Below are 20215 nucleotides of genomic sequence, written 5' to 3' on the forward strand. Positions count from 1 at the left end.
TGATATTTAAAATCTGATACGATATACACATAAATACTTTTTTTTATAATAAAATTTGGAACTAGACATACACATAAATACTTCTTTTTATAATAATTTTTGGAACTAGTCTTTTCATCTGAATAACTCAAGAACATCATTAAAAATGAAACTCATTACTGTAAATAAAACCGTTTTAAATCAGGTTTCAAACATGAGATTATAAGATCCCAAGCCTTAACTATCCCTTCCATGTTATTGAACTAGAAAACCAACTATCACATAACATACTATTTAGAGTTTCAGACTAATAAAAAAATATGTAAGATGACCATTAATAATTAAACTACATTAATTCACAAGAACATAGACCAGTATGATCAGGATGGAGATATCAAACACTAATTACAATCTTTAAATCAAGCTAGATTACTGGTCTCTCTTGATCACTAAGTTTCTCAATATCTTTCAAAACCTCAAAACATTCATCATGTTCATCACAATTCACCAAAAAATCCATGTATGTTGTTGACATTCCATCTCTATCCTCAACACCAACTTCACTCAAATAATCAGATATCAAATCTTGCAATTCAATACTCCTTCCTTCCTTTTGAAAGCCTTGAACTAAACAACAATATAACCTAAAAGATGGCATCAACCCATGATCAAACATAAGTTTCAACCACACTACACAATCATCATACTTCCCTTGTTTACACAAATATTCCATGATGTAAGAACACACAATAATATCAGGAAAGTAACCATTTTTCACCATTTCTTGAACCAATTTATCACCTTCAACTATTCTTCCCACTTTATACAAACCCATAATCAAGAAACTATAAAGATCCGAATCCGCAACACCAAATTTCTTGGCTTTTTGAAGAAACTCAACAATATGACTAGAACCCATTTCTTCAAACACGGTTAACGAACCATCTTTAACACTTTTAGAGACAACTATCCCTTCAAAGTTAGGTCGACACTTGTTTTTCGTCATATCATTCAAGATTTCAAACCCGCGTTCCAAATCACCGGATTTAACATACCCCTTAATTAATATGGTGTAAGTAACAACATTTGGAGGCACACCCGAATCGTGCATTATATTAAAAAGCTTCAAAGATTCCTCTAATCTACCCGTCTGGCAAAACCCATTAACCAAAACTGTGAAAGTGTACACATTTGGAGCGCAATTACAATGCTTCATTAACTCAAAAACTTCTAAAGATTGATTAATATCACCCGTTTCGCAAAACCCTTCGATTAAAATTGTGTAAGTCACCACAGAAGGTGGTACACAACATTTTAACATCTTTCCTATCATTGCATTTGCTAGACCAAATTTCATATCTTTTATGAAAGCATCAATCAGTGAGTTGAAGATGTGAGGACCGGTCAAAGTAAGAGTCTTTGACCCGATGATTGTATCAAGAACCGTAACTGCATCTTCTATTCTACCATTCTTGCAATACCCATCGATAAGAGAAGTAATCGTCACGTCATCGGGATGTATTCCCTTCTTAAACATTAACCCTAAAAGCCCATTTGCTTGATTTAGCTCTCCTTCTTTACAAAGCCGATCGATAACCGTTGTGTAAGCAAATTGATCAGAAATAAAGTGCATTAAATCAACTAACTTTAGTAGCCTAAAACCAATATTAATCTGGCCTTCTTTACAAAACCCATCAATCAATATGTTATAAGTTAATCTCTCGGGCCACAAGTCGTTGTCAATCATCTTTCTTAATAATATCATAGCTTTGTAAGGCTTACCAATTCTGCATAATCCTTCAATAAGTTCGTTATAGGTGCGTATATTCGGCTTACTGTTACTCTTTTCCATCATGGCAAGAAGCTCAAATGCGCAAACAACCATTTCTTGTTTACAGTAACCGTTAATAAGCGCATTGAAAGTAACCGTGTTTGGAGTCAATCCATCTTTAATCAATTTCCTAAACATCCCATTCGCCTCGTTTATTTTACCTTCCCGACATAACGCATCGATTAATATTGTAAAAGTATGAGTATTAGGCTCACTTCCATTCTCGACCATTTCATCAAGTAAACACATAGCCTTATCGGTCAATCCCATGTCACAAACCGCTTTAATAAGAACCGTGTACGTTCGTGTAGTTGGTCTGCATCCGTTAACACCCATTTGCTCCTTTAAATCAAACGCTTCCGTCACCTTACCAACTTCACATAGCCCGTGAATCAAAACCGTGAAAGTCACCTCATTCGCACCACACCCGTCCAGTCTAGACATTTCGTCAAACACCTGGCAGGCACGTCCAACATCCCCAATCCTACAATAACCCAAAACCAAAGACGTCAAAATCCGAACATCAACATCAAACCCAACCTTCACAACGCGTGAAACAAACGTCTCCGCAGCTCGCACAAACCCGTTCTTACACAAAGCATTCACCATCGTCGCGTAATCAATCACCCCCAATTCGAACCCATCGTCCACCATTCGCTTATAAACCGTAAAAGCCGATAAACCCATTTGCAGCTTACTTAAACACTCAAAAGAACACTATAACACGGGTAACCAATCCCGAACCCGTAACCCCTCATCTCATTTACCAAATTAACCACCCGCAAAGCGTCGTTAACCGAAGAACACCAGTCTTTAACAACGACAACGATCGCCTTATGTAAAACCCCAAAAAGATTACAATGCAATAATAATTTTAAAAACTGAATCCTGCTATCTAAACTGTAGCAATAAGTGGAGTGTTTTGATACCCAATTGAAAAACCGGAAGTAGAGTTCGGTGTCGGTGTGATTAAAAGATATGATTTTGCAGGCGGATACTGGGCTTAGGTGGGAAGTGAGTGATTTGAGGTGTGGGTTTAGGTGCCAATATGGGTTTGTGTTTAAAAGGGTTGAGATTTGGTTAATGGTGGTGGTGTGATGGTTTGAGGGTTTGTGGGTGGTGAAGTGTGAGATGAGTGGGAGTAAGTGGTGGAGTTTGATGGGTAGTGTACGGAGTGTGGTGGTGGTGGTGAATATCAACATGCATCTGGTTGAAGGCGGTGGGGATGATTCATAGGAGACGAGAAGGTGGAGGAAATTGGCGCCAACTGCAGAGGCGGAATATGATATTATTGAACGTGAATCAGATTGGGCTTCGTCGGGATAATTGGGCCATAAGAAAGAGGTTGCACAAACCGGGTATTTTAAGAACCGAAAAACCGGGTCGAGTAGGAATTGGTTCCGGGTATGGTCAGGTATTTTACGGTGTTTTCTAGGGTTTTTTCAGGCTTCAGGTCGGGTTTTGACCGGAAAATGTGGAACCGAATCTGGTAGGTCCGGATCGGGTACAGGTCTGGGGAGAAACCCAATATTAAGTCATACACGCGGGTTGGGTACGGGTAGGAACCGGTTTTGGGTCAGGTCTAGAACCGGATATTTTGTGCATCTTTATCTTCCAAGTTAGGGGTGTAAACGAGCTTTGCTTGTTTTGAGCTCTTTTTCTAAAGCTTGAGCTTAGCTCGTGGGTTGTTTATCCAAACTCGAGCTCAACTTATTTATTACTTGTTAATTAATTTATACTCGTTTTTTTATATATTGAGAATGACTTTAAATGAGTCTAAGCTCGTATTGAGCTTGTGTGGTACCTTAAACGAGGCAAAGTTAGGCTTTGTAATGTGAAATTAATACATAGCGGTCAAAAAGAGGTAAAACTTAAAATACACAAGGCTTGTTAAGGCTCGTTGATCCTATTTAAGCTTCTCATACTAGGATCAAGCTCGGGCTCGATAACTAAACGAGTTTAATTTAAGGCTCGGGCTATGCTCGAGCTTGAAAAAGTTTGACTTGTTTAGTTTTTATCGATTCAAGCTTGAGTAGCTCGTGAGCGACTTGGATCGTTTGCACCTTATGGCGGTTGTTGGCAGTAGTTTTGTTTCTCTCTTTATGACGGTTTTACCCGGCGATGATGATGGCCCTCTACATGGCATGGCAACCTCGATTAAAGCCGTGGCGAGACGGACTAAGTCGTGCTTTGTTAGTAATGTCAATGATGAATTGTGTATTTGAGCGTCTTTAATTTGTAAATACATGCATTTCTATTTTTTTTTTTTCAAAATTTTGTTATATATTTCTTTTTAGCATTTGTGTTTTCACTGGTGTTAGCATATTTAGATGTTAACAGGTTGTGTTGCTTTGTCAGAAGGCGACACATTTCGATTTGTCAATGCTCTTTCACAGTTTTACATGCCATCGCCAAGTGCGGTTTAAAAAGACAAAAGTTTGTATAAAATGGTTTCAATTACAAGACATCGCTTAGCTAGGAGAAAAATGACTCGACTGAAATGCTTGATTTTTAGGGAACAAAAAGCATGGAAATAGGTTTGTATTGTTTTACTGGATGCTAAAGAATGCTACATAATATACAAGTACTTATTTTAAGTTAATAATCAATTGTATATGTCTACACAGGCTGCAATGAAAATTAAGCAAGGAGACCTCAATGATGTTATTTCAAAGTTACAAACTAAAGTCTCCTCTTTGAAAGAAAGCTTGGTCGTGAGGGGTGAGACCAAGTCATCTAGCTTCTTATTTTTATTTTTTTTAAAGAAGGCTAGAGAGAACTACATTTTCGTCTTTGTGAATTGTTCAATATTGCTAATTCAAAACAAAAGTTTAAAATATGCTATTTTCGTCTCTAGAGTTTTATTTTCGTTGCAATTTGCGTCCGTATGTTTTGTTCAAATATGCTAATTCAATCCAAAATATGTTAACGAGAATGATGAAAATTGCAACGAACATGAAACTTTATAGACATAAATAACAAATTTTAATCTTTTGTACTGAAATAGCAAATTTGAACAGGCAACAAGAACGAAAATCGTAATTCTCTCTTAGGCTACTATCATTTCCAATCGATACACACAATAGAGCATATCAGGGAACAAAATTTGGCTATCTGTTTTTGAGATTTTTTGTCGTTATTTGATGAAAAAACTCTCAGGTTTTAACTTATAAATATTTATTTTAAAGATTTTTGGTCCACCCAATGTCAATGTTCAAGTTCTGCAACTTAATCCAATATAACGAGTTATCTAAAAAGCACACAATGATTATACTCAAATTGGTGATTATCACGAAAGCCTTCTATACGGCGTCTGAAAATGACATGAGATGGTAAGTGATATTTGGTGTTACGTATGTAGCGAATAAAATAATGAGAGCAATTAAAGTGTGGTTTTTGAAGACCAAACATACACAGGCAACATGCTAAGTTACCTACAAGATTTTTGTTCTAGTGAAATTTAAGCTTTATTTTTTATTTTGCGATGAGAATAAAGTATACTTTAATAAGCTGACAAAAACTAATAAATCTAAAACGTTGTTAACTAATAGAGTAAAGATAAACTATACTTTAAATAAATATCTATATGATTCATAGTTTGTTTTACCAGTTTTGGTACAAGGAAAAGGAAGGAAAACAATAAGAAATTCTGTTTGTTCACAAGTTCTGTTTGAGAATTTTTTTGAAAAACTATTTCAAGAAATAAAATACTAAGTTTTCATATCCTAGAGAGTAAATTGCGGTTTTCGTCCCCGTGGTTTGTCCAAATCTGCGGTTTTAGTCCAATAGTTTTAAATTTGCGATTTCCGTCCCTGTTGTTTCAATTTACTTGCAACTAAACCCGAATTCACTAACCCCATTAAGTTTGGTCGTTAAACTCATCAGCGTTCCCCTCACGTGAGGGGAAGTTTTGTCCCTTTTCTCCCAAAATAAACCCCAATCCTAATTCGCAAGCCCGCTCACGTGAGGGTTTGGATTGTATTAGGGAAGAAAAAGGACAAAATTGCCCCCACGTAAGGGAACGCTGATGGATTTAATGATCAAACTTAACGGGGTTAGTGAATTCGGGTTTAATTGCAAGTAAAGTGAAACCACATGGACGAAAATCACAAATTTAAAACTATTGGACTAAAACCGCAATTTTAGACAAACCACATGGACGAAATCCGCAGTTTACTCTATCCTAAAACTATCAAAATTTATTCAAAAGTGGACTTTTAAAAAAGTGTTTACAGAGCTGTTACTTCAATGAAGGAATAATAAAAATCTAATTTTTTGGTTACGATAATGAAGATAAAACAGAGGTTTTATCCTACATGCATAACACAAGATGATTTCGACTCTTGTGGCGGATGCATATGGTGTATTGTATAGTTGGGGCTGGGGGTGGCCCCGACCCCCTCCGGTTTTTTGCGCAGTAGTGTAAATTTACCCGTTTTCGTCCGACACTTTTTATACGTAGTGTAAATTTACCATTTTTCCACCGAAAATTTGGTTCCGGCCCCCACCGTTTACGGTTTTTTTAATGTGTATTTTCGTCCGGTCCCCTCGACATTTTCGTCCAAGCTTCGCCACTGGTGTCAAGTGGCATCAGAGGAGGACCGGGAAACTAGAGGTTTTGCATTTCGGAAGATACTCTTAGTGGGTTTCAAACCAGGGTCGGCCATAAACCGACTTACGATCACCCAATCATGCCGTGGACTGTAGCATGGCCGGCCCATAGGGATGGCGGGGTGGTCGACGACCACAGGCCCGACACCCCGTTAGGCCCAAAACTTTTTTTTTTAAATTATATTTATTTTTATTAAAAACAATATGTATATTTAATGTTTAAATCTAATTACATGACCAAGTAGTTTGTTCTAGTGGTAAAGGGGTATTACTCTCGATCAAAAGGTTTTGGGTTCAAGTCTCATTTGAGACGTGTTTAATCCTTATTTTATACAACCGAAATTATAACCAAGTAAACCTATATAAAATTTAATTGTTTAAACCAATAAAATACTTCTTTTTAATTAAGATCCAAAAAAAATTTCGCCTTCGGTTCAAAAGTTTTTTTTGCTTTCTCGGAGCCGGGCCTAGACTGTAGCCGTTTAAAAAAAATGTCATTCACTTATTTGTGAAAGTTATATAAAATCAAGGACTCATGTTGTTATTTTTTACGTTCATTTTCTATGACGTGGCGGTATATTATTGGCCAAGCCTCGTCACTGGTGTTACAAAACCTAGTGCAGGCCAGTGATATCAGAAGCTTGAAGCGTGCAAAAATGGCGAATTTCTCTGCAGCAATGAAAGGATTCTCTCTATTGATTCTTCTAATTGCCGCCACATTTGGTAACATGAACTCATAGTTTATCTATTTCCAAGTTTTAAATCACTAGAAACGCTTGCTATCGTTCGATTTTGTAAATATTATATAACGATTTGATCTTATTTGTGTAATTATTAAACAGTTTCGGCGAAGAAAGCTAGTGATGTTACGGAGTTACAGATCGGCGTTAAGGTATTATTATTATTATTATTATTATTATTACTGTAGTTCATAAGCAGGTTAGTTAATAATTGCGCATAATTTGTTAAAATATTTTGATATCAGAGGTCATATTTTTTTATAATATTTAGACTTTAGACTCCGGATTCGATGCTGTTTAGAGATTGGTGTCACTTAGGTTAGCATTAGTGCTTATTTTGATATGTGTTTTTGGCTCGTGCGCTGCTGTTTTCTTTTAGTTAGGGTTTGATTTGATCTGTTGTTGGACTAGTATGTCGAAAACTAGTTGTATAAATTTGTTAAGGTAAAATTCCGGCTGTTTATGGCTTATTGCCTTATTAGTATCACTGTAGTTCGTTAGCAAGCCCGTTAACAATTACGTATAATTTGTCCTCACGTGAGCTTCTGTTTTCCCGATTTTTTGATATAAGAGGTCTGATTTTTGTCATTTTTCGATTTTGGATTTGGATTTGACGCCGTTTAGAGATTGGTGTTGGTTAAGACGTTAAGTAAGCGTTGGTGCTTATTGTGACTGTACATGTTTGTTGTGTAACCTACTTCTTGTTTATAACTTATGAGGATCTGTGTTTTGGCACGTGTAATGTTTTTTGTTAGGTAGGGTTTGATTTGATCCGTTGTTGGAATAGTATGTTACAAACTATTGGTGTTAATTTGTTCCTGCTTGTTGTATTATATATATGGCTTTAACGAGCTTTTGTTGTTGCAGCACAAACCAGCATCTTGTGAAATTCAAGCAAACAAAGGTGATAGGGTTAAAGTTCATTACCGGGTGAGAACATACACATCTCATTTCCCTTTCTCAGTTTACTGATTAGATATATATTTGATGTTAAACCATCTCAATTGTATCAATAATAATGAACTTTATATGCAATGAAGTTGCTTAAAGATTGATACTTTGATTGAACATTAAAACAACAGGGTCAATAGTATGCTCATGTTATATGGTTTACAGTGATTCATAGTAAACATTTTCTTGATGTGATATGTTTTTCGCTGAAAACACTTTTGTGGTCACTCGTTTTGCAGGGAAAACTTACCGATGGAACTGTTTTCGATTCCAGCTTTGAAAGGGGCGACCCTATTGAGTTCGAGCTTGGTACTGGTCAGGTGATTAAAGGTATGAAACCAACCGCCTTTAATTCACACTTTGTGTTATACAGTTGTTTATAAGTAATAGCATATTGATTAATTATTGTGGTTTTGATGAAATTAACGTTTCAGGATGGGATCAGGGGCTACTGGGAATGTGTGTCGGTGAGAAGCGTAAATTGAAGATACCTGCAAAGATGGGTTATGGAGAGCAGGGATCACCGCCTACTATCCCAGGTAATGTTTGCTTCTTTTTTGTATTTTTCATGTTTTTGTTATGCGAATATTATTTAATGTTTGGTACTATGCTATCTTTGATTAAATAGGTGGGGCCACACTTATCTTTGATACCGAGCTAGTTGCGGTTAATGGGAAAGGAACAGGTGCAGAAGAGACTGATAACAGCGAGCTGTGATGTGTAGAAACCTGATCATTACATATCATGTTGGTTAACCGATAATCGGTGTTAGGAGAGAATTATATAGGTTTTAAATGTTTCATTTTTGTATCTTGAACTCTTACCTAATATCTTCTGGGACTAAATGTCTTTTTTTAAAAAGATTAGAGTATCTTAACATGTTATCTCCCTTCATGAGAGCTTAGATGAGTTTTACGGGTTTGGATGGGTAACTGCTTGGTTTGGGATGGCACGGCCCGAAAACAAATTCCATAAAAATCCAAAGGACCAAGGACCGATTGTTGGTATATCTGGTTGGTTTTGGGTTGGTCCGGGTCGGTTCGTTGGTTTTCTTAGGTTGGGTCTGAGAGTTAATCCACCCCAACCGTGTGATTAAGTATCTCTAATAATACCACCAAATGAGTGATTGTTTCTCCAATTCAGTTAATAACATGATTAAAATGAACATAAAAAGTTAGGTCATGAGAATTTTAACATCCAAAAGTACGATATTTTTTTCTTTTGGGGAAAAAATATAATAGAAATGAATGAATAATTACTTATTCATGAATTATGGTATTTTAGTATTTTAATTTTTTGAAATACTTTTCTTTGTACAACAAATTAATATAATATATTGAACTTAAAATATTAAGGAGCTAATGTATAATTAATTATCTTATGCTTGAGAGTTGAGCCCTACATGGTTAAGGATCCGAATATCCGATCCTATATGCTTCTTGACATCGAGGGCTAGTTTAGTTTACACATGTGATTTCATGTCTTGATGTTTTTGTCAACTTCCTTCATTTCATTTATACGTGCGTATGTGAGTGTGACTTCGTATTTCATATCTAGTTTGAAACCATCAATGCTAAAAGCTCATGTATGTTGGTAATTAAGTTAGTCAGACCTAAGTATTTCATTATGATGCACATAGTTAAGAGGCTATAAGGTAGATGGAAAAAATGAATTGGACACAAATTATAGTTAGCAAGTTGGCTTACTAGTATAAATATATCTACCGAGTTAGTGTTAGATATATTGTAATCGGTTTTGAGTTACATTTTGTGGTTATAATAAAAGTCGGTTATTCGTATATTGTTTGTTTATCAATCTTGTGTATGCTATCAATTTAATCTTCCGGAATTATGTGAATGGGTAAGATTGTTTGTGGAGTTTTATACATTCATACAACTATACAAGCACATTAAATACATGGCATTAATTGCGTACAAGACAAACAGTTTTAAGTCATACAAAACATGGATACATTGATCTAGGCATCTAGTATTGTGTTTTAAGTTTGTCAAAGGTTTAGGTTCTCAGTTCTCTACCGGTTAAGGGTGACAATTCCTAACATGATTCAATACACATCATTATAAATTTATAATAACTTAGTTTTAAACTGCCAACACGTTTTGTAACACGTACAGACTGTTACAATCCTACAACTCGGTTAGCATGTTTACAACCAAGACCCTCCATTTGGTAACCCATTTTAGTCGTTTATATAAATGGATTGCGCTTTGGTTACGAAATTTATGTGTGAATGTGTTACGGATGATATCTTTTATACAAGTTTATAACCCTATCCCTTCATCCATGGTTCTCTCTTTAAATTGTGTTACTGTGTACAAGCCATCTCAAAAACTATTCTAAAACTCTGGTTCCCAAGTGCATAATTTGTGTGAGCTTGCTATCTCAAGAACTATTCTTAATCTCCGGTTTCTCATGTGCATAACTTGTATTTAATTGTTGTATTTCAATCTAACATGTATTTTTTAACCAAACTTCATCATACCTATGCGGCTATGCACCATGGTCCATGTACATGACATAGCGACAAGAAAATGGAAATAAGAAATAGCTATAACTTCTTTTATTAATAAACATATGAACATAAGGTGACCAAATGTGCGATTGCCAGAAAACTTGATTCTAAGTTCAAGTATATACTTCACTATTTTAAGAGTTAAGTGCCATTTTAGTATATGTGGTTTGGCCAACTACGTAATTTTAGTACATATTCTTTATTTTGTGCAAATGGCTACCTCAGTTTTAAAAAATTTGCATTTTTAGTACTTTTTTTCTAACCCCGTATATTTTTCCCGTTAAGTTAGGGATAATTTGATAACTTTGTTATTTTCTTTATTTTTTTCTTTTCTTCTAAACGTTTATATCTTGTAAACCCGAAATTCACAAATCATAACATCAAAATCCAAATCCTAAATCCCCAAACTTTTTCTCCATATCATCATAGGGTTTGAATTTTTATGATATTTGAGGATTTAGGATTTGGTTTTGATGTTATGATTTGGGACAAGATATAAGCGTTAAAAAGAAAAGATAAAAACAAAGAAAATAATGAAGTTATCAAATTATCCCTAACTTAACGGAAAAATAGACGGGGTTAGAAAAAAAAATACTAAAATTGCAAGTTTTTTAAAACTAAGGTAGTAATTTGCACAAAATAAAGAATATGTACTAAAGTTGCGTAGTTGGGCAAACCACATGTATTAAAATGACATTTAACTCTTATTTTAATTCAAGAATAAAGATTGCTAAATAAGTTAGTAAAGTATACAAATTTAATCCTCACTTACAACACTTTGGAGGAGATGTATATAGGTGGCTCAATGAAGGAATGTAAGGCCCCGTTACCGGTAGCCCTACTTTAGCGTCGGATTTACTCATAAACACAGTTCTTACAAATCAGAGTAATTAAAACTTTCGCGGAACATTAAAAACTTTCATAAAACATTACAGCAATCCAAAACTTGCCTTAATTAAACATTCTTGTCTTTCAAAATAAACGTCAGTTAACATTAAAACATCTTGAGTCTTCAGATGCCAGTCTCCTATTCGCCCACCATGTGCCCGCTCAAGCTAGTGTCTCATTCTACTCACCTGCGTGCATACTAAAAGTCAGCTACGCTGAGTGAGTTCTAGCTAATCGGACGCCATACAATACATACACATACATACATATCCGAAGATACATATCTATACTTAATCCGTTACCCTACTACCATACATACATACATATCTACAATCACTAACCACAGTCTACCGAGAGTACGTTCATAGTCCGCCGTCTATACCTGTACTCAAGATCGTGAACACGTAAAAGGTCCGCAGTCCTTACCTATGTTCACCAGTTATGGTACGTGCAAGGTCCGCAGTCCTTCCCTGTACCATCCTATATTGACAACACGTACAAGGTCCTCAGTCCTTCCCTATGTTGCAACCTAAAACATAGCACGTACGAAGTCCGCAGTCCTCCCCTATGCAGCACAAATATAGCACGTATAAGGTCCACAGTCCATTCCTATGCTGACGCCTATCTACAATACGTATAAGGTCTGCAGTCCTTATCTACGTTGGCGTCTATCACCTATAACCATAGCACGTACGAAGTCCGCAGTCTTCCTCTATGCTACCACAACACAAATATATCACGTATAAGGTCCACAGTCCTTTCATGTGCTGACGCTTATCTACATTACGTATAAGGTCGGCAGTCCTTATCTACGTTGGCGTCTATCTCCTATAACACATATAAGGCCCGCCGTCCCTATCTACGTTTACATCTATCATCTACATCATGTATAAGGCCCGCAGTCCTTAACTACGCCATCACCTGCCAAGTCTATGTCCAACAGAAGTCAGAGGGATTCGCCATCTAATTTACTATGTCGAACGTAGGACTCACATACCATTAGTGTACCTGTATACACATACTTCACATATACAATAATTACATTATAACATAAGAACACTCTAGGCGTTCTTTACATCATTCATTTAACAACCATACCCCTTGTCGATACGTGCAATATCCGAAGATCTTTCACGCCCCGACAAGTGTTCATTTGTAATGTTCATACATCTTCGATATATAATATTCGTACCTTTATTTTTAACCTGACAGTACGCGCAATATCCGAAGATCGTTCGCGTACCGACAAGCAATCATTCATATCTATCAAATATATCACATATGGCATACACTTATCACTTAGGATAAATGTATTAACAACACATCGGTATGCACACAGCCCCGAAAACATAACAAGGAATGGGGCTAGAAACTCACCTGAACTTGGTTACTTCTTCGGCTACTGATTATTCCTTCTCGAGCTGTGCGCGTCTAACTGTTTAATAATTGAATATCAAATACTACTCTAGCCATCCTCATTACTACTTAATTAGTCTTACGTGTTAATCCTTTAAGGGCATCTTTCATAAATTATCAAAGTCCAAGGGCTACTATGTAATTATCTCACTCCTTTCTAAGTTCAAGGACCATTATGTCATTATGCTAAACCTCTAGTTCGTTACTTTGGTCTTAGCGAATTAGACCTTCTAATTCGTTATCTTTGTTAACGAATGGTCTTAAAGAATCAAGGGTAATTCGTTACCCTTTTCCTTAACGAATCGGATAAAGAATCAAGCCTAGTACGTTAGGCTTCCTTATGCGAATCAGCTAAAGAATCACCCTCTGGTTCTCTAAGTTTCCTTAGCGAACTAGCTAAAGAATCACCCTCTAGTTCTCTAAGTTTCCTTAGCGAACTAGCTAACGAATCACCCTCTAGTTCTCTAAGTTTTCTTAGCGAACTAGCTAACGAATCACCCTCTAGTTCTCTAAGTTTCCTTAGCGAACTAGCTAACGAATCACCCTCTAGTTCTCTAAGTTTCCTTAGCGAACTAGCTAACGAATCACCCTCTAGTTCTCTAAGTTTCCTTAGCGAACTAGCTAAAGAATCACCCTCTAGTTCTCTAAGTTTCCTTAGCGAACTAGGGTTAGGTCAGGGAACATTCCCTGACACCTTATCTTTTCCGGCGCCACCTTTCTGGCGCCGTCATCGCCGGAAAACCGCGTTTTCGCCGGAAAAACGAGATCTCACTCGTTCTTCCACCGTTTTCATCGTTTTTCGTCCCGTTTGATCCAGATTTGAGCTAGGGTGATCCCTAAACTCATCTTAGGTCCGGTTTATACCCGATTCCACCCGGATCTTGTGATTTAAACGGTTTAACGGTGTCGGCTCGTCGTTACGCGACTATAACTAACGTTTTAGGCTCGTACAATATTAAACTATCATTACCTCGGGTCGGAAATCGATTATCCTTTTTCTTCCTCTTGATTTCGGCTAGAGAGAGAGAGAGTAGGATGAGAGAGAGCTAAGTGTGTGTTTTGGTGGTGTATGGATTATGTGTGAAATGAATGGAAAATGGGGATTAAGGTTTATATAATTATGGATCATGGGCTTAGGCCCATGGCCTCTTCCTTCCTTCCCAAGTCCATAACCCATATCCATTACCCAACACTAGCCCGACCCATACTAGCTCTACTCTATTAATTATTTCCCGACTAACCCGAGTAAACTTTCCCACTGATATTAATTTATTTAATTATAATATTCTTAGAAATTTCGGGATGTTACAAGGAAGATTGAAATCTTTGTGATTTCCGGTTCGATCCTGAGGGCGTCTGAGTTTTACCACCAGTAACCTTCGGGCGGATGAGTTTTCTCCAAAACTAGAGATAACTTGAAGACGTTTAAGAGCTTTGTGCGGCTTGTTTGGACCAGCTGACAGTGATCTTTTCTCATTGGGTTACGTCGTACATTATACCTAGGCAATTCTATTTGTTGACTGTAAAAAAAAGTTATGTATACAAACAGGGTCCTCCTAACCACACCTCACACCCCACAAGACACCGCGTTTAGACCTTACCGTGGCGGTTTATTCGATGTGACTGATATGACGACGTCGACGGATGATTTGATTGGCGAAGTCTGTCGTTGTCCACAAATACGCCCCGTTTAGACCTTAACGGTGCGTTTACACCCCTCAATTATTTAGGTTGATTCCCAGACTTGTGGTGGTATACATCAGCATGCAAACATAAAATTTTGGATACATTACATACAAAGTGTCCAGATTCCCAACTCAAGAAAATGTCGTGGATGTTAGACGGTTATTTTCCGAGCCCGCCGAGGACAAACGACGAGGCAAGTATTCCGGATTTGAATCTGGCGCAGCCGGGGTTTGTAGATTATGACCGGGGGGGGGGGGGTTACCAAATTTGAACCAGGTATCGTCACATGTTTATTTGGGTTACACGTCGTCATTAATTTCTGAAATTAGATTTGTTAACAATATATTTTGTTAAGAATATTTTGTGCACGACCAACCGGACTGGTATTTGGCGCCTAGCAGCAGTTCGTACTTGTCACGGCCTGAACATGATTACGGTCATCCGTCATACCATTTATCAGGAGACCCGCATTACGTTGCCCAGCCTTCGTACCATTTTAATACCGAGGAGCCGTATTCATGTAGTCAACGTTCGTACCCATCACCAGTAGGTGATGCGTATCGGTCACAACCAGAACCATACCATATTCTTGAAACCCCCACGAGAATGTTGATGAAGATTACGGTAGACATAATTCTGACGACAATGGTGATAATTACATTCGCGAGGCTAGGGTGTCATATAAAACGGATATCGTACGAGCCAATTTGTTTTGTTTAATAAAAATATTTTGTAATTAGTAGTTGGCTCGAACTTGTTTTAAATTTGACGTTAATACTGTTCCAGTTATTTTCTTCCCGTGAGGAGTTGGAGGAGTGGGCGAAGAAAAGAGGTCGGGAGCATGAGTGTGTTGTTTTTGTCCAACGGTCTAGGCCAAGAGCCGTGGATCTTGGATGCAATCGCGGCGGCGAACCAAAACTCGCCGCCACAATCAGGCGTACAGGCAGTATAAAGAAGGGTTGTCCGTTTAAGCTAAAAGGAAGGCACAACCGTGTTGGTAATTTTTGGAAGCTTGAGGTTGTAAACGAGACGCACAACCACGACCCGTTCGTCTTTAAGGGGGGTCACGCGTATCTAAGGAGAATGACCGACGAGATGGTTGATATGGTTGCGAGGTTACACGTGGATGGCTTGAAGACATCAAAAATAGGTCCACTGTTACGCAGACAGTTTCCCGAAGCCTGCGTTATTGACAAGGACATACACAATCTTATAGAGAGCTGGAGAAGAGAAAATACAATTGGATACCCCAATGCAGGTTCACATTTTTGAATTTGAATTGTTGCAATGGATGTTCAAAAAAATATATTAACGTCAAATAAAACCGGTTGCATGTATTTGAAAGTTTCCTGATTAATAACGGGTTCGTTTATCACACAAGGGAGAACCCTGCCACAAACCGCGTAGAGGACGTATTCTTTTGTCATAACACGTCACATAAAATGTGGTGTGCGTTCCCCCATTTGCTGCTAATTGACACCACGTACAACACAAACATGTACAAGTGGCCATTTGTTCAGTATATTGGCATGACGTCGACGTCGAAGTCGTTCTGTATCGCGCACGCGGTTCTACTTAGGGAACGCCAGACGGATTTCACATGTGCCCTCGAGCACCTTAAAGGTATGCTCGAGGATTCTATTGAGCCGCGCATCATAGTCACCGACAGAGACTCGGCCCTGATGAATTCTTGTAAACAAGTATTCCCGAATGCTACCAGAAACCTATGCCGGTGGCACATACGTGAGAATATAAAGAAAAAGTGGAAGGGTATCTATGACAGCGAGGCAAGAGAAGATTTCGCTCTATTATGGACTGTCTTGTGTGAGTCTCCCACGTTCGATGAATACGAATATAACTGCTTAAAGTTGCAAGAAATGTTATTCAAAATTGGGAAAGAAAGTAAGTTGTTCTGATTATTAATATACAATAAGTGTTAATCTAGTAGTACATTTCATAACTTTATTATTGTTTCGTTTTCAGAGGTATGGGACTATATCCATGATAGCTGGCTGTTACGAGACAAGGAAAATTTTGTATCTTGCTTGATGGCCGATCGGTTAAACTTCGGCGAGAGTACAACAAACCGAGTTGAGAGTCAGCACGCGAACTTGAAAAGGCACCTTAACGGGGCCAACAACACCCTCCATGCACTTGTGGCTTATACCATTGAGCTTATAGAAGCCCAGAAGATTGAAATCGGAGCAACATTTGAAAAATCCCGGATTACGTTGAAGAGAGACCATAACCTTCAGGTTTTTTACAAGCTACATTATAAAGTGTCGATTAAGGCTCTTACACTACTAGAAAAGGAGTACGGAAAGCTTGACAAGATGATCCAGTCGGGACATACGTGCCGACACCAGTTGCGAACGTCTATGGGGTTGCCGTGTGCTTGTGAGGTGGAGCGTCACCTTGATACTTTGGTACCTATTCCACTAAAATCGATAGACCCGTTCTGGAGGAAGCTTGACTTCGATCCAGTGGTCCCATAGGTATAAGAAGAAGACTTCGAGACATAAATGGAAGAGCTTAAACAGACGGTTTTGATATGTAAAGATCGAAAACAGAAAAGAAGACTTTTATCGAAGATTTGGTCCGTTCTTCCCGGCAACTCAAATAAAAAAGAGCCAGAGAAACGGGAGGACCCTCGCGGGCGCCCAAACCTAAACCAGTAAGCAAAAAAGGTCGAGGCCGCCAGGCACAGCTCGTATATCCCTTCCTCGTACCCCACTTCGTCCTCACAGAACACTGACCAAACCCCCTCATTCTTGGAGCGTTCGCGGTCGCAGTCCCATTCACAGCTTAAGATGCCCCCTCTTAAACCTTCAAAACGGTCGTTTAAGAAAAAGCAGACTGGAGCTGCCATAGGTTTTCCTTTAGTTGTTTGTCGGAAGATGTTGCAGCGGTAAATCGGTATAAGGGCCTTGTTCCAAGCTGGAGTTACCCTTACATCTCAAGGATCATAGACGTAAAGCCTGACGGTAACTGCGGTTTTCGGGCAATTGCGGAGGGTTTAGGAATGGGTCAAAATAGTTGGAGGGAGGTTAGGGTTGCCATGAAGAATGAGATGGATAGGAACCCAGATTGGTGGAGGGCAAGATTAAATACGGAGCACCCAGAGTTTTTTGAGACGACCCGTAGCCGGTTAGATTTTTTGGAAACGGTTCAAGATGCGCCCCGCAATCGTTGGTTTCAGTTACCCGCCCATGGATACGTCGTTGCTCAAGCATTTAATTGCGTTCTGATTCTTATGGAGCCGCATAGCAGCCAGACCTTTTTCCCGATGAGAGAGGGACCAGATCTGTTTCGTGGTCATCCGGTACTGGCCGTTGCTAATGTTACAGATACTCATTGGCTATATATACAACTTGAAGGGGATTTCCCGGTGCCTTTGCCGGTTAGTACTTGGCCGAGATTTGCAAAAGAAGAGGCTTACGGCTGGAGGGCCTTGTATGAAAATCGTATAAACGACTACGTTAGAATCATGTCAAGTTGGCGAGTCGAATGTGATCCAGTTGATTTAACCGCTTGATTGAATATTTAAATCGATGTATCACAACCACATATTATACGCACTGTGCGATTAAGTTAACATAAAAACATGTAATTTTATGTACTAATCGAATATCATTAAATATAAAGAACAATCGAACACGATGACACAATTGTCCAAAATAGCATCCACACGTCCACCGTTAGTATTCTTCGCACCCGTTTTAGAATGTTCGACGGGTGAAATATTCTTGTGACATTCACACCTAGTTTATTTGAAAACGTTTGGTATTGTTTTGGTGAAACTTTTGGGATGGAGGTGTCATACGCTGTTGTTTTTGGTGATATATGGTTTATAAGGTGGTGGGGGTGGGGGGAGAGGTTGTTCAGATGCTTTAAATGTATTGGCTTTGTAAACTGGAAAAAAAAATCTATAACCGCCACGTTAAGAGGTATACGCGACGTTTTATCCCATTATTTTCCGACATGTCTTGAATCTTGCAGTACCAATAACCCCACGTATAGTCCTTGACGTGGCGTTAGTGTTCCCCTATTTTTAGCATGCCAAATATTGTTTCCCCCTCTTTCAATCTATATTTCTTGTTCAGGCGACCGATTCCCCTCTTCCCCGTATTATTCCATCTTCCGGCGACTGTTTGACGGATGTATCAATCCAAGTCTAGTCAAAACTCCTCTGGGTCATCTTCCAAGCCTTCCCGTGTAGATGACCTTTGTGTGAGATGCCCATGTGGAGCCGCCACATGTTACCGGATATCCAGGACCGATGCAAACCCTGGTCGTCGATTCCTGTGCTGTGTAAGTCTTTAATTACTAACGAATTAGGGTTTATGTCTGTTAATCGACGCTGATTCCTTTAATTTGGCTTAGGTCAAATTTAGGTGTTAGTGTTCTTAGTCTGTTAATCGAATTAGGGGTTTTTGTTTGTTGATATATTAAGTCCATTACAGAAGGGGAGTTGTGGATGGCTAAAATGGGCCGATGATCCCACATGCCCTAGTTGTGAAAAGGTAATTAAAGCTCTTACCAAAGAAGTAACAAGCTTGAAGATGTTGCTAGCAATAAGTCATATTGCAGCCATGATGAAAATGAGAAGGATCAAATTGAGAATGTCGAGAATGTTGTGAATGTAGTTCAGTTTGACAATGAAGCAAGTCAAATGGAAGACAAAGAATGTCAATTGGGAGAAGATGAGTTGATTGCTTATTTGGTGCAAGATGATGAATTATTTAGACCAAGTGAAGAGCATGAAATAGATCCGGGTGATGATTATGACCCTGAGGTTTTGAAAGCAGCTTTCGACTACACCAGTCAGCCGGAGGAAGATTACTATCATGATCCATATGAAAATGATCCGGTGTGGGATTCTGACTGGTCAAACGATGATTGTCATTGGAAGTAGTATTGTACTTGGTTTGTGATGCTTTATGTACTGTAATGTGTTACTTAAATTTGGCATGTTTAAATGGGTTGTAATGTTTGTATGATTTTCTAAGTATCGTATTTATATTAAAATAATCATCAACCGTTTGCAAACAGGGTATAGTGAAACGAAGTGGCCGTGAGAAAAAATGAATTTCTAATTTTTAATTAATAATGATTTTTTGTCTTTTAATCCACGTGACGAATGTTATTGTGTAATCATCTCTATGTTGAATCTATTGCGTTGATGAAAATAAGGATGGATGTTGTTGCTACGGAGGTCATTTATAAGACCATTCTCGTTCGTGAACCTTTTACTAGTTTGGTTGGCACCTGTAATTAAATAAAAATCAAAATTAATGTTTGGTAATAATTTATTATATTTCACCTATAAATTGATATTTTGTCAATAATTTATAATATTTAACCTTTCTAAAAAATATGAATATACAGTTTTGTTTTATATTTCTTATAAGAGATAAAAACTAATCATATTACATATAGGTATAATAAAAACAATTAGTTTGGTTGGTTTGTAAATGAGTATGAAAATTTGAGTACCTGGTAACATATACCCGATTACCCGACCCGATTACCGGATAACATAAACCATTTACCCGATTATATACCCGATGTACCTGGTAT

General features: G+C 38.0%; 3 protein-coding genes and 1 pseudogene across 3 annotated transcripts; 3 read left to right on the top strand and 1 right to left on the bottom strand.

The window, feature by feature from the left end:
* Positions 1-314: 314 nt before the first annotated feature.
* LOC143537474 (uncharacterized) lies at positions 315-3012 on the bottom strand (annotated as a pseudogene).
* Positions 3013-7077: 4065 nt separating this feature from the next.
* LOC143537475 (FK506-binding protein 2-like) lies at positions 7078-8955 on the top strand. Its single transcript, XM_077031238.1, has 6 exons — positions 7078-7144; positions 7264-7313; positions 8029-8091; positions 8352-8442; positions 8547-8651; positions 8741-8955. Exons 1-6 carry the CDS (start codon positions 7078-7080, stop codon positions 8827-8829), a joined length of 465 nt encoding a protein of 154 aa, XP_076887353.1. The 3' UTR covers positions 8830-8955.
* A 7176-nt stretch (positions 8956-16131) lies between these two features.
* LOC143537451 (protein FAR-RED IMPAIRED RESPONSE 1-like) lies at positions 16132-17130 on the top strand. The gene is made up of 2 exons (XM_077031224.1): positions 16132-16537; positions 16619-17130. Exons 1-2 carry the CDS (start codon positions 16132-16134, stop codon positions 17128-17130), a joined length of 918 nt encoding a protein of 305 aa, XP_076887339.1.
* A 527-nt stretch (positions 17131-17657) lies between these two features.
* LOC143537452 (uncharacterized) lies at positions 17658-18170 on the top strand. Its single transcript, XM_077031225.1, has one exon. It carries the CDS (start codon positions 17658-17660, stop codon positions 18168-18170), a length of 513 nt encoding a protein of 170 aa, XP_076887340.1.
* The last annotated feature ends 2045 nt before the right edge of the window (positions 18171-20215 follow it).

The sequence above is a fragment of the Bidens hawaiensis genome, unplaced genomic scaffold (assembly GCF_021521415.1).
Source record: "Bidens hawaiensis isolate Kalapana, Puna unplaced genomic scaffold, B.hawaiensis_p1.1 tig00011192_1, whole genome shotgun sequence".
Taxonomy (NCBI): Eukaryota; Viridiplantae; Streptophyta; class Magnoliopsida; order Asterales; family Asteraceae; genus Bidens; species Bidens hawaiensis.